Raw genomic sequence first — 15,729 nt, forward strand, 5'->3', positions numbered from 1 at the left:
AATTTACATAAATTTAAAACGCCAAACTGTCGATAATGGTGTCGATTTGGAAAACGTATTACATCAGAAACGATTAATTAAATTAAATTGATTTTATAGCATTAAATTTAGATCATGTCCTTTTTAGTGCTTTAATATTAACTGTCCGTGTAATATCGTTTAGGCCAAAATATGCTGAATGTAAGTTTTCTAAGTTATGTGATCAAAAGTATTTTTTAATTTGTTTTCATTTCATATGAGACTATGAAACTTGTCCGGAGTTAAATGCTTATATGTTATATTAATTTCTTCGTTTTTTTTTGTTTTGTTTTTTTATTTCATATAAAATAAAAACTCATGTTAGATCATATATGTATGATATGAATATCTATTGAGTCTTTCCTACATTTGACTTTTTTTTTTTTTTTTCTAAATCCGTAACCTAAGTACATTTGTACATGTAATAACAATCCGATCAGGTATATGTAAGTATACGCCGGTGTATTCCTGTAATACGCCCAGACATGCCTTAAATACTCTCATCTATTGGTTTGCTGTGTGTGAGTTCGTGACTTGGTATACTACATTTACTATTGACAATAACCCTTTATTGTAACTTTAAACCGTAATCCCCCTGCCAGGTATGACGTAGGGTAAACATTTAAACACAGGTTGAAAAAAAATGGCGCATTTAATGCTGGCTGTGTTCGTCGTGTTTCTTCAAATCCTTGGTAAGTACTTGTCTGTTTCTCTCCGTTTGTGTATATTGTCAATCTCAGGTACAGGTACAGGTATGTGTTAGATAGTCATTATTGTTTAAATATAGCCATTATGGAGTATATTTCCCTGATATAGTATACACTTGATTACAGGAGGAAATCCAATAGATTTAAAACAGGAACTTTTGACAGGTGTTCACGTTTAAGCATGTTGTACATTTTATGCCTTTTAAAGTAAAATAGACTTGAGAAGCAGTTATGACGACAGTCACTTAATTGTATTAGAATCGTAAACACATGTACGTATACTCTGTATATATACAACATAGCACCACCCGTGTCAATATATAGGACGTTGGTGGAGGAGGTTCTAAACATGTCAGTCAGGGGCCGCGGTGGACAAGTGGTTAAGGTGTCCCTGACACATTATCATTAGCTCTCCACCTCTGGGTTGCGAGTTCGAAACCTACGTGGGGCAGTTGCCAGATACTGACCGTAGGCCGGTGGTTTTTCTTCCGGGTACTCCGGCTTTCCTCCACCTCCAAAACCTGGCGCGTCCTTAAATGACCCTGCCTGTTAAAAACTCGTTAAACAAAACAAACCAAACTAACCAAACTAAAGATGTCTATTGGGTTATTTTTTTAATTTTTGATAATCTAACCAAGTAACTTTTTATTTATTAACATTAAATTGTTTTGCTGACTCGACATATATCATACAGACTTGATAGCTTGGTAAACTACATGCGTCTGCTTCTGGTTAGTATTTATAGAAAAAAAGATACTAGCCCCCAATCCTACTGTACCAACAATCTCATTTCATATCTCATACAATATAACTTGTCAAAACCGGACCCTGTCTAATCCGGATCTCCGTCTATTCCGGCTTTGTATTTGATTTCCGTAAATATTGAGGATTTTAATTCTGCAAATACATGTCATAACATCTTTATTAAGATACATACGCATATTACAGATTTAAACATATGTTTAGATTTTTTGGAATTCCAAATATTCCTCTTCTAGGAACCACGGAAACAAATGATTTCCCATAGACGATAATGTTAACGAAAGTTAACCAAAGTTCTTCGAGTATTAAGTCATAAAAATTCTTAATTCGACCCGAAGTAACACTAATTACTGCAAAGACATATGGTATTTGTATACAATACGCCCTTTTTTTGTACATTCCGGCGTTAATTTCATTAAATGTAGGCACAGATACTCATATAATCATCGTTCAGACATAGCTTTTATCAATAGAAATTGTGCATGCTTCTGATGTCTGAACGAAGGAATGTCCCTGGCCTTTAACCCATCATTCAATCCATTTCTTATTCACAGATTGGGCTATTGAGTACGTATACGTGTATGTTCTTAAACGACGCCCCTATCTATAATAAGCGCATTTGAATTCCGTTTAAAGTGACTATTACCTTATATTTTTACAAGTTGGTAAAACTCGCTGACTAATCCTTTTGTCATTTTTGTATGTCAATAAAATATGTTTAAACTAAACCTTAGATTTAGATTGTTTTCGTCTTATGCAGGTGTTGGGGGTGACAGTGAGATTTGTTACGAGACAACTTTCCTCGGCTACAGGAGTTACTTCGCCTACTGTGACTATGGATGCTGTGGGAACGAGTATAATCGGGAGTGTTGTGACCAACGAGGACGATGGCCTGTAAGTATATAAAACCCAGCGTTAGTATAACTGTTCAGTTTCGATGGTTTCTGTATTTCGGCAGATAATTAATGGCACATTCAAATAGGTTTTATCGTGCAACCATTAATGAGAGAAATAATTTCTTCAACTGATTCCTTTGTTTCTTAGGGGATTTATTTTAAACGATGTTGTCAATCTGAAATTTGATAATGATGATAACCTACATTAATATGTGAACGGCTTGTTAAAACGGCATTTTATCAAAAGTGTTACTTGGCACAGTTTTCACTCATCAACAACCATCGCATTCCCTGCTGTTAACATTAATTCAGGGTTTGTTTGTTTGCTGTGTTAAGTGCCCTGCTGTTTTCCATTTATCCGGGACGTCTTGTTATTTTGAAACATGTAGAAAAACTTTCATCTCGTGTCGTGAAGTTTTTATTCTTCTCCCGGAATGCAGACTCCCGATCTCAATTACAAAACGGGATTGCTGTCCTTGAATTTATTAACAAAGTACATAATAAAATCTTAAACAGATTGGATAACTTTCCGGAATGAACAATTATTTATTTTATCATTCTCGACCAGTGATTCAATTACATATAACACTGTGGACAGTCTGGGTCATTTTGGTATGGGGTCTCCTTGTAGTAGTTGGTGACTACCTCACTGAACAACATACGGGAGGCCCGTCGCATGCTGTCCAGGGCAATAAAGATAAAACACGACAGCACAAACCGGCATGTTTCTAACATAAAGAATTTTCCGTTGTTTTGTACCGTTGGAATGAAGAAGTATGAACTTGTTCAGTTAAACTTTGAAATTTTATGTACGATAACATTATGACTTGTACGGCGGGTTATTGTGGAATATCTATATTTTAGTGACAGATGTCACTTAACTATACATGTTGAATTAGCGTGAGGTCAGTATCAAACTGACCAGGCGGAGTAGTATGGTCATCCTCTTACGTAACGCAATGGATAATTAACGGAGTTGTTATAAGACAGAAGGTATTAATTAAATAATTGATCAAAATACATGTACAGAAATAGTGATAAAAACTTGACATTCGGAACTGATCTTAATTATACATATAAAAGATGAAACGATATAAAAACTAATTGTAAATTCTAAGAAACCTATTTCACGAATTGTCTCTTGAATTAAAAATGTACAAATATAACACTATTACGAATGAAATCAAATTGAAGGTAGTCAGAGTCAGTTTTAGCACTTAACATTTTATCACTAAGTTTCCTCGTGATATTTCTCTGCTTCCCGAGAAACAGACATTGTCACGGGTTACGTGGCCGGCTCTCCAACAGACTGAGCTATCCTGGCCCATTATTTTAGGGTGTTTATGATCTTCATTAATTTGAAATGGTTCTATATTTATCTTTTTTTTTCTTTTCTTTTATTTCATTTTTATTTCTACCTTTATTTGTTTATTTATTTATTTATCTTTTTTATTTATTTCTTTTTTTTTTACCCTTTTCGCGCTAGTGTAGAATTTTAGAAAAAAAAAGTACATGAAAGTGGAAATTCCACAAAAGAGTTATCCTCTTTACCTCAAACATTTCGTAAACCCGAGAAATTTTGGTCAATCGTAAAAAAAGAAAAAAACTACTTTATGACGTTATGTATCATAGAAGAGCCGTTTTATATCACAAAACCCTGTTTTTATTCCCTAGGGTTGGCATCATCATCGGCTGTATCATCGGTGGACTCATCTTCCTTGGTCTAACGGTATCCTGTATTGTGTGTCTTGTTTGTATGTCAATCAAAAGTCAAGGTAACAGGGGACGTGTCATTGCTCCACTTCCTCAACAACAGAGAAATTCCAATGTGGCGTTTGGTAAGTACAGCTTGTTCAGAGTTTTTTTCACAAAAATGTAAAAATCGAAAATTATATCAGATTTTCATACGATAATTTAGTGTAAACGAGACTAAAACAACAAATTAAGCTTGCAAGCCATGCGTATCTGTTGTTAAATAATGAATATGAATAATCTTAGATGAATATTGAAAATATAATTAAACATAGATATTATGGGTATATCGAATATTGTAGAATGCACTCATCCAATAACTATGCAAGTAAAAACGTATTCGGGGTTTAACGCCTTCGCAACGGTCATAGTCATGATGAAAGTTGTCTAGCGAGAAAAAAATCAGGACGGTTGTCTTGGTGACAGATAGACAATGTCATATGAGGACGGTTGTCAGGGTGACAGATAGTCAATGTCATATGAGGACGGTTGTCTGGGTGACAGATAGCCAATGTCATATGAGGACGGTTGTCTGGGTGACAGATAGCCAATGTCATGAGGACGGTTGTCTCGTGGACAAATAGTCAATGTCATATGAGGACGGTTGTCAGATGTCTCGGGGACAAATAACCAATGTCATATGAGGACGGTTGTCTGGGTGACAGATAGTCAATGTCATATGAGGACGGTTGTCAGGGTGACAGATAGTCAATGTCATATGAGGACGGTTGTCTGGGTGACAGATAGCCAATGTCATACGAGGACGGATGTCTTGGTGACAGATAGCCAATGTCATATGAGGACGGTTGTCAGATGTCTCGGGGACAAATAACCAATGTCATATGAGAATGAAATTGTGGGGCTCCCAAAGTACAGTATACATCATTATAATATTTATTTTTGTCAATTATATTATTTCAGTAAGCACCCATACGAACTGGACGAATAGCTCCTATCCGACACAGCAACAGACAGCGGGGTATCCAATGGGTTATACACAATATACAAGGCCCACGGGAAACTTTCCACAACCACCAGCCTACGAAGAACGTGCCACCCCTGGCACGGCACCCCCAGAGTACCCTGAGCCGTCGGAGTTATACCGGTCACACAATCATCTTCAGCCGTTAGAGGGCGCTAGTACTTCCGCGGAACAAATTCCGGCAGCACTTCCGCCTATTGCACACACAGGCATGGATACCTCTAAAGTGTAAAGTAAATAAAACATGGGATGTTTAAAAAAAATCTGTTAACGTCACAAATGACTGCAACGATGGTGAATGGGTATTTTAACGTGTAAAATGGCCGAAACACAGATAAATGTGTGAATGTTGGCCAATAAGATACTTATTCATGTCAAACGAATTTTTTTTTCGTTTATTTTAAACAGGAAAAACAAAGTTTTACAGGAAACAAGATATACAGGAAACAAGATATATTTTATAGTATCTTATTACATGTTGGTGTTTTTTTCACACACAAAAAAGACAACCACAAAAACGACAGCAGCGCAGAAGTAAATTGTGAAAATATACGTTCCTGATTGTGACGTCACATACCCTGATATTTCTGACTGTGATGTAATACATTCGTGTAATATATATAAGGCCTATTGATGTGTCTACTTTTTGAGGATACAAATTAAGTATGTGTTTTGTGTTATTCATATCGAGCCATAAAATATTATGGCTGTATTGTTATTACTTTACTTGCATGACAACTATTACGTCTAGAGACCCTTCGATATTCCACTGTCTGGTGACGTAGACAGACGCATTTCTGTGATATTAATACCGCTTCCATTCAATATTCTGTCATGTTGACAACGTTTTAATTGGTGTATTTATAAATGTTTTTAGCCTGTCATTGTCACAGCCATGAAATATTATTTCATTTATTTAAAACCCCTTAAATACCCCCTCCCTCCTTCAGCTCCCCTCCCTCCCTTAACACCCCTCTCTCCTTCAGCTCCAATCTTTCCTATAACACCCTCCCTCCTTCAGCTCCTTCACTCCTTTAGAGCTCCTTCCTTCCTTTAACGCACCCTCAACACTTCAGCGCCCCTTCCGTCGATCTCTTTTTAGCGCCCCCTCCTTCCTTCAAAGCCCGCCGTGGTCGAGTGGTTAAGGTGTCCCGACACTTTATCACTAGCCCTCCACCTCTGGGCTGCGAGTTCGAAACCTACGTGGGGCTGTTGCCAGGTACTGACTGTAGGTCGACAGTTTTTCTCCGGGTACTCCGGCTTTCCTCCACCTCCAAACCTGGCACGTCTTTAAATAACCCTGGCTGTTAATAGGACGTTAAACAAAATAAACCAAACCAAACCAAACCTTCAAAGCCCTTCCCTCGTTTAGCGCCCCTCCACCCAACATACCTGACTTTTTATATGGCTTAACTTATGATAAATACCCTTGTACATGCACGACCAATGATATTTACATTTTGTTTTGTTTGAAATCTATATCTTTTGTAATATTTTGTATTATTGTTAAAATAAAATTACGCATCTTCACAAAATAGGTGTTTGTATTTGTTAACCATTTTAGATTAGTCGTTAACTTAAAATGACATTTGTGGCCCAACACTTTAGTACACTTATCTATGTCATATGATGGATTAGGACACCAATGATAGAAATCTGACTGCTGTCGTTATAAAAAAAAATTACGCAATCGCATAGAACCAGAAGTATTCAAGGCTGTTCTGAATAATTAGGGATTTCCATTTCGGATGGAAATCACTATTGTTATTGTTATGTTTTTTCTTCTTATTAGGGATTTCCATTTCGGATGGAAATCACTATTGTTATTGTTATGTTTTTTCTTATTATTATTATTCTTAACACTTTTTTTGTGACCAATCTCTAGCAAAAACGAAAACAGATATAACGTTCATATTTAAGTACATGATAGAGAACATCAAGCTGATGATCCCTTCACGATTTCATGTTCATAAGTTCAACGGTCAAGGTCACAGATCTATAAATAGAACATTTTTGGACGTTTTTTGAACGATCATAACTTCGTAACAAATCGTTCTATTGCGTTCAAGTTCAGTGTGCAAGACAGATCAGGGACAGAGCTAACTTTTCTCCATGCCATCTTATCAGAGAATATGTCAAGGTCATGACCACGCTATGGATTAAAGAAAATGTCGAAAAAAAATGTCTCGATCTGAGAACTTTCTTCACTGTAAATGAAAGAGTATGATGCACTGAGTCGAAATGTGAAATTGTTTTGATCATCGGATAAATAATGACGGAGATATGGCACTTTGAAAATTTCAAAGTTTTCCCCGCCAAAATTCAAAAATCGACCAAAAATGCCTAAAAAATTTCAGCTCCTTTATTTAAACACATACAGACCTGATATTTGGCACAACCATAGAACGTAATAGTGGCTACAAAAGAAGTTATTTTTCAATGACCTTGACTTTCATTCAAGGTCAAATTATGAAAAAAACTAAAATTAAACAAAATACTTTTGAGTCAGGCTCTTTTTCTGTTCGTTTTATTCCTTGAACAATCAGTGCATCTTGTAGTTTATGGTCGGCACTCACGTTTTTCTTATACATGTTATCAAAAAATATCTCAAGGTCAAGGTCTAAGCATGAGGTCATATCAAGGTCAAAAATTTTGAATTTAAAATTACTAATTTTTTTTATATGAATCGGAGAGCGCATGATTAATCATGACAAACGGTGCAAGTTTTATGGTCGTGCGATAAAAAATGACGTAGAAATGGCACTTTGAAAAATGTTGGTTTTCCCGCCAAAATTCAAATTTGTCCCAAAATGCACTTAATTTCCTTTTACTCCTATATCGTTACACATACAGATTTGATTTTTGGTACAGTGATAGCTTGGAGAAAGGGCTACAAACTTAATTGCTTTTCATTGATGTTGACCTTCGCTCAAGGTCACAAAGGTCAAATGATCAAAAATCGAAAATTTCAAATTCTTTTAAGAAAATGTTTATTTTGATCCTCTATAGAAGCAAATGCTCTTATGAAGATATATGCAATGTTTCAAGGTCAAATCATAAAAAAACGAAGATAACGGTAAAGTATACACGATACACAGTAATGTATACACGATACACAGTTCAGGATACACGATATTTTTACGGGATACACAATATACGATACAGTTAACACAAACACGGTACGGTATACACGATACTTTGTACAAAATACACGATACTTGGTACAAGCTACACGGTATAGTATGCATGATACATGGTACTAGATACACGATACACTGTACGATATACACGATACTTGCTACGTGATACACGGTACTTGGTACGAGATACAGGGTACAATATACACAATACACGTTACGGGATACACGATACGCTGTATGGAATACAAGATATACGGTCCAGTAAACACGCTACATGGTACGATATCACGGTATGACAAACACGATCACGATACAAGGTACAATCTACGGTATTCACGCTATGGAATACACGATACACGGTACGGGATAGACGATAAATGTTACTGGATACACGATACGTTGTACGGGATACACGATATATGGTTCAGTAAACACGATACACGGTACGTGATCACGGTATGACAAACACGATTACGATACAAGGTACGAGATACACGATTCTCGGTTAAGTAAACACGATACAAGGTACAATCTACGGTATTCACGCTATGGAATACACGATACACGGTACGGGATAGACGATAAATGTTACTGGATACATGATACAGTACGGGATACACGATACATGGAACGGGATTCACAGTACAGTAAACACGATACAAGGTACGAGATAAACGATTCACAGTACAGTAAACACGATACAAGGTACGGGATACACGATTAACAGTACAGTAAACACGATACAAGGTACGAGATAAACGATTCACAGTACAGTTAACACGATACAAGGTACGGGATACACGATTCACTCAAGTTCAGTAAACACGACACAAGGTACGAGATACACGATTCACTGTTCAGTAAACACGATACAAGGTACGAGATACACAATTCACAGTTCAGTTAACACGATACAAGGTACGGGATACACGATTCACAGTACAGTAAACAGGACACAAGGTACGAGGTACACGATTCACTGTTCAGTAAACACGATACAAGGTACGAGATATACAATTCACAGAACAGTTAACACGATACAAGGTACGGGATACACGATTAACAGTACAGTAAACACGATACAAGGTACGGGATACACAATTCACAGTACAGTTAACACGATACAAGGTACGAGATATACAATTCACAGAACAGTTAACACGATACAAGGTACGAGATACAGAGTATAGTTAACACGATACAAGGTACGAGATATACAATTCACAGAACAGTTAACACGATACAAGGTACGAGATACAGGGTATAGTTAACACGATACAAGGTACGAGATATACAATTCACAGAACAGTTAACACGATACAAGGTACGAGATACAGAGTATAGTTAACACGATACAAGGTACGAGATATACAATTCACAGTACAGTTAACACGATACAAGGTACGAGATACAGGGTATAGTTAACACGATACAAGGTACGGGATACACGATTCACTGTTCAGTAAACACGATACATGGTATGAGATACACAATTCACAGTACAGTTAACACGATACAAGGTACGAGATACAGGGTATAGTTAACACGATACAAGGTACGGGATACACGATTCACTGTTCAGTAAACACGATACATGGTATGAGATACACAATTCACAGAACAGTTAACACGATACAAGGTACGAGATACAGGGTATAGTTAACACGATACAAGGTACGAGATATACAATTCACAGAACAGTTAACACGATACAAGGTACGAGATACAGAGTATAGTTAACACGATACAAGGTACGAGATATACAATTCACAGTACAGTTAACACGATACAAGGTACGAGATACAGGGTATAGTTAACACGATACAAGGTACGGGATACACGATTCACTGTTCAGTAAACACGATACATGGTATGAGATACACAATTCACAGTACAGTTAACACGATACAAGGTACGAGATACAGGGTATAGTTAACACGATACAAGGTACGGGATACACGATTCACTGTTCAGTAAACACGATACATGGTATGAGATACACAATTCACAGAACAGTTAACACGATACAAGGTACGAGATACAGGGTATAGTTAACACGATACAAGGTACGAGATACACGATTAACAGTACAGTATACACGATACAAGGTACGAGATACAGGGTATAGTTAACACGATATAAGGTACGAGATACACGATTAACAGTACAGTAAACACGATACAAGGTACGGGATACTCAATTCACAGTACAGTAAACACGATACAAGGTACGAGATACACGATTAACAGTACAGTAAACACGATACAAGGTACGAGATACACGATTAACAGTACAGTAAACACGATACAAGGTACGAGATACAGGGTACAGTTAACACGATACAAGGTACGAGATACACGATTCACGGTACAGTAAACACGATACAAGGTACGAGATACAGGTACAGTTTTCACGATACAAGGTACGAGATACACGATTCACGGAGGTCAAATGATACAAAATCGAAAAATTAAAATTCTTTTAAAACGTTTTATGTTCATCGTATGTGAAAGAAAACGTTATTTTAAAGATTGGTTAAAGAAGGGAAGCGAAGAGAAAACGAAGAGAAATCGTAGGTAAAACGTACAAAAGCGTTCGTCAGAACGAGAACATGTCTGCGATCATTTTCTTGTTGGAAATCCCGTGTTTTGATCTTGATCAAATCTAGTTTTGTTTGTTTTTGTTTAACGTCCTATTAACAGCCAGAGTCATTTAAGGACGTGCCAGGTTTTGGAGGTGGAGGAAAGCCGGAGTACCCGGAGAAAAACCACCGGCCTACGGTCAGTACCTGGCAACTGCCCCACGTAGGTTTCGAACTCGCAACCCAGAGGTGGAGGGCTAGTGATAAAGTGTCGGGACACCTTAACCACTCGACAACCGCGGCCCCGTTCTGAATAAAGCTCATTCCAGACGAGATTCTAGCTAACAGCTGCACGTTGTTAAACTTGTGTTATCTTTCCTAGCAGGAGTCATATCCTGCTCCGGTGTAACACTTAACATTGAAAGAAAATAAAGACTAGAGATGTTTTAATCTGCCTATAACGACAACAATTTTTATGAAAACAATGGAACATGACTATGAACCAAAAAGATGGATCGAACGAAAATATAGATATTCTCAGCACGCTCGGATTAAGAAAAGACATATTCTAAATCATACATGGTATGACAGGAAAAACAAAATTTTACTAAGTCCTCTTAAGATTATGTTCGTGTGATTTAACTTTTGTTGTTTCGTCGGTTCTTGAATAAGTGGATTTGTGGCACCCACGAAGTCATTTTTTAATCCAATGCTACAATATTAAAATAATAATTCTGTTACTGGAAACTGTTCTCAGCAGTGAAACAGGTGGTTCTGTGTGTCATTATAGAATAATTGAATAAGGATACGGAACTGTTAAAATGGGTAGAAATAATTCTTTTTATGAGGCAATTACGAAAATGGGTACCATGTACTTTTGATGGCTTGAACGCAGGGGCACACGCGTTTCTATGACCCAGAATGTACTATTTTGCTTCGGGGTTCGACCCTCAGACACTTTCCTATGACCCACAATGTAATATTTCCCCGAGGGTCAGACCCACACACACGGTCCTATGACCCAGAATGTAATATTTCCCCAGGGTCAGACCTCCACAAACTTTCCTATGACCCAGAACGTAATAGTCACCCCAGGGTCAGACCTCCACAAACTTTCCTATGACCCAGAATGAAATATTTCCCCCAGGGTCAGACCTCCACAAACTTTCCTATGACCCAGAATGTAATAGTTCCCTCAGGGTCAGACCTCCAGACACGTTCCTATGACCCAGAATGAAATATTTCCCCCAGGGTCAGACCTCCACAAACTTTCCTATGACCCAGAAGGAAATAATTTACCTCCAGATCAGAACTTAATGTCTTTTAAATATTGTACATATTTAATGTAGCACAAATACACGCATACAAATATATACATATACTTCCTTAAGGTAAAACGAGTTAAGTATCATGCCTTATTACAATGATTAACACTGAGATCCTGTCCTATGTCTGAAACTTGTATTATTTTCTGTCCGTATTACCACAGTCGTCTGATTCTGGTTAGTATTAATAGAAAATAAATATCGGCCCCCTACTCCTACTATATAAACGATCTATTATGAGTAGGGTCTAATATTTTTCGGCATAGCCGTATAATATTCTTTTTGCCCCGGATATGACGCGACAGGTGGCGTTACTGGTCAAGATGATGTATGTGATTGGTCAATGTAGCGGTAAATGCAAAATGCAGATATGCCGTTAAAAACGAAACAAAGTTAAGATTGAATGCAAGCTGAATAAGTGGATGCATTTATTCAAATGACACATTAAAAAAAATGATATTCCTGATTCAAATCCAGCCTTATTATCACCAAAAATGATTTAAACTGATATAATTTTATTATCCGTGCTGAAACGCATTAGTTCGTTAATTTATTTCACCAGCAGTTTAAATTTTTCTATAAATACTAACCAGAAGCCAGACGCCTGTGGTATTTCGTCCTGATTGCAAAATACAGGCCCTATAGACCTTTTGATTACGTATTAGTTATTTCAGGAGTCTCGGTTGTCGCTGACTACAAAATACACGTAGGCCTATATCAAGTGGTAACCGATCCCATGTAGATACTTTCGGAAAGTCCCGATGCACGTCATACACGAAAGTGAAAGTAGAATGGGCATTTCCGGGAATATTTCAGAATTTAAAAAAAAAAAAAGTGCTAACAGCGGTATATAAGCGGACGTAGAATTCCCTTTACCCTAAAAGATGTCTGACTCTGTTCTAGTGAGATGGATGGTTAGGGTAAGTAAGATAAGTATCGTAACTGTAACACTGGCTTATATTATGATAAGGTTTTCAGACTACATATGTACGTAGTGCATATAATCGATTTCTAGCTGTAATGGACGAGGTTACGAGCTAGCCTGTTGAGTAATCTCCACCTTGTATTTTGTATTGCTGTTGTTCACGTATATTACGACACGTGTATATAAAATGGACTAATGGGCAATATGGCCTACAGTTAATAAAGAAATTGAAATTTAGTACAATGGTTGGGTATGATAACCTCTCGATCTAGCTGTCGGTGCAGGTCTACCTGTTTTTTTGTTTTTTTGTTTTTTGTTTTTTTTTTTTGGGGGGGGGGGGGGGGGGGGGGGGGGGGGGTTGTTGTTGTTACACAAATCCTTTGGGTCGAACAGTATTGATAATTAATCAAATCAAATTAAATGCAATTTTTTTGCGTATTTGTAATTACGAAATAATAAATCATGTGATGGCAACAAACAAACAAATATAACTGCATGTAAAATTTAATAGTACAATGTACCGTCACATGATTGTACATAATCAAGCCCACCCTTCAAGTTCTGGGGACTGGTTGAATTTCCTGTTGGCTGTGTTATGTGATGTTACATGATATAGTCTCTGAAGGGTCGTGGTATGTCCTTACAATTGTTAACATAGCTATATATATACCAGGAGTTCACACCCTTCTCAGATTTATTTACATTAAATGATTCCTGTACGAAAGGGTTCAAGTTTTTATTTTGAATTTTCCTATTTATGTAAATACAAGTGTATTACTGCCTCCACTAGGGATCGAACCCGGGACCTCTGGCGCATTAGTCTTACGTTCAACCGATCGAGATAAAGAGAAGTTCTCTCTAGCCGAGCGGTATATTGCGGCTAGTATTAACCATGGTTACAAATACATAATTGAATATTTATTACAGTAAATTTAATACATTATTCATAACAGCTTCAATATATGATAAATTCCCTGTTCAAGCCATAGTTCGAGGTATGAAAGACATAAAAATGAGGGATGCATTTCTGTGTCTGAAAAAGGTTCCAGTTTCGCTCTAGTAGTACATAATACAAAATTTCTCAGCGAGTTTATTAACACAAAGGTCACGATATTAACGCTTTCTGTTTACAGAGATATCATTGGATGAAATTTCAAATCATTAGAGATAATATATATGACACGTGTAATCTCTGATGACTGGTAACAAATGCCTTTTGACATTGGTATGCTTTCCGGAAATCAAATGCATGAAGAAATTATTGAAATCTAACCATTTAGTCCCTTTAATGACAGAAATATTAACCCTGTTTTTGATTAAAAAAATCTTGGAGATTTTTTTTTTTTTCTTAAAATCTTTTTAAAATGCAATTTATATAGTTATGAATTACATTCTTAAATAAGAGTTTTTTTATGATATATAATTATATCTTTTCAAAATGCAAATTATTAATAGATGTTGAGTGTATATAATTGTGAATTTTATTTTTGAATTCCCTACACTGTATTTTAAAAAAAGCTTCTGAAGTATTTGTTCCAATTATATCTTATCAAAATACAACTGACTCATAGCTGTTGACTGTATCTTCATGTACTTGTGAATTATATTTTCAAATTCCCTACACTGATTTTAAAGCATGTAGCTTAGCAAGGGCGACACACCAATGGCAGAGTTACAATATATTAACGGAAATGGCAGTCGCCTTGTAGCCCGAGCATATATCTAAACTTGAGTACATTATATATATAACGCTTTGTGACGATACTGATAACACCATGGCCTTAGTCATATCATTCATGTGACGTGATCACATTAAATAAAAAGATAATCTATCATTTGTCACACTACGCTACTATTTGTTTACATGTGAGAAAGGAACGGTCGTTCGGCTTGTATTAATATAGCCCGAGTTTCCTCTGACCCTGACACCATGTCTAGCCCGAGTTTCCTCTGGCCCTGACACCATGTCTAGCCCGAGTTTCCTCTGACCCTGACACCATGTCTAGCCCGAGTTTTCTCTGGCCCTGACACCATGTCTAGCCCGAGTTTCCTCTGACCCTGTCACCATGTCTAGTGTAGACATGGTGACAGGGCCAGCGAAAACTCTGGCTTGTATTCATACAGTCTAGATCTTTGGCTCAGGAGGTAGAGCCGTGACTCATCACGCCGGATATCCGGTTCGATCCCCGTCGGGGCACTCGCCAGGATTTTTCCCCCATTGTTCTTCCACGCATGCATGAGGTATCCGCGAGACTATGTGCCAATAAACTGTCTAAAAAGATTGAAACCACAAAAATATATCCACGAATATTTCATGTTGAACAGTATATGTGATTATATACTGTATTAAAAAAACACTCAAAATACGGATACCTGTAAAATGCAAAACGAACGCAAAACGAAACGAAGTTAAATGTAAGGAAAAATGAAACACTGCTAAAATGAGAAAACAATATTAGACTGTACATTCATCAGTGTCCCATTATCATCGGTGTAAAAACAACACACAGAAAAGAAGAAATTTATCGCAATATTCACTATTTTGTAACACAGATTTGCAATACTATAAACGTTCTTTATTTGGCGCATTCTGCTTTCAGCGCATTTCCAAATTCCAACAGCTTAGCCATTGATGAATTGG

General features: G+C 36.9%; 1 protein-coding gene across 1 annotated transcript; it reads left to right on the forward strand.

The window, feature by feature from the left end:
* Positions 1-394: 394 nt before the first annotated feature.
* Positions 395-6,349, forward strand: LOC117339897. Its single transcript, XM_033901609.1, has 4 exons — positions 395-710; positions 2,248-2,381; positions 4,058-4,221; positions 5,057-6,349. Exons 2-4 carry the CDS (start codon positions 2,323-2,325, stop codon positions 5,347-5,349), a joined length of 516 nt encoding a protein of 171 aa, XP_033757500.1. The 5' UTR covers positions 395-710; positions 2,248-2,322; the 3' UTR covers positions 5,350-6,349.
* The last annotated feature ends 9,380 nt before the right edge of the window (positions 6,350-15,729 follow it).

This window comes from Pecten maximus, chromosome 12, assembly GCF_902652985.1.
Source record: "Pecten maximus chromosome 12, xPecMax1.1, whole genome shotgun sequence".
In the NCBI taxonomy this organism is placed as follows: domain Eukaryota; kingdom Metazoa; phylum Mollusca; class Bivalvia; order Pectinida; family Pectinidae; genus Pecten; species Pecten maximus.

What these genes read in the sequence shown, in the direction of transcription:
- LOC117339897 (XM_033901609.1), top strand. Translation starts at nt 2,323, where the DNA reads ATGGATGCTGTGGGAACGAGTATAATCGGGAGTGTTGTGACCAACGAG. An exon ending in ACCAACGAGGACGATGGCCT is followed by an intron (nt 2,382 to 4,057) that starts GTAAGTATATAA and finishes TTTATTCCCTAG; the next exon opens with GGTTGGCATCATCATCGGCT. An exon ending in AAATTCCAATGTGGCGTTTG is followed by an intron (nt 4,222 to 5,056) that starts GTAAGTACAGCT and finishes ATATTATTTCAG; the next exon opens with TAAGCACCCATACGAACTGG.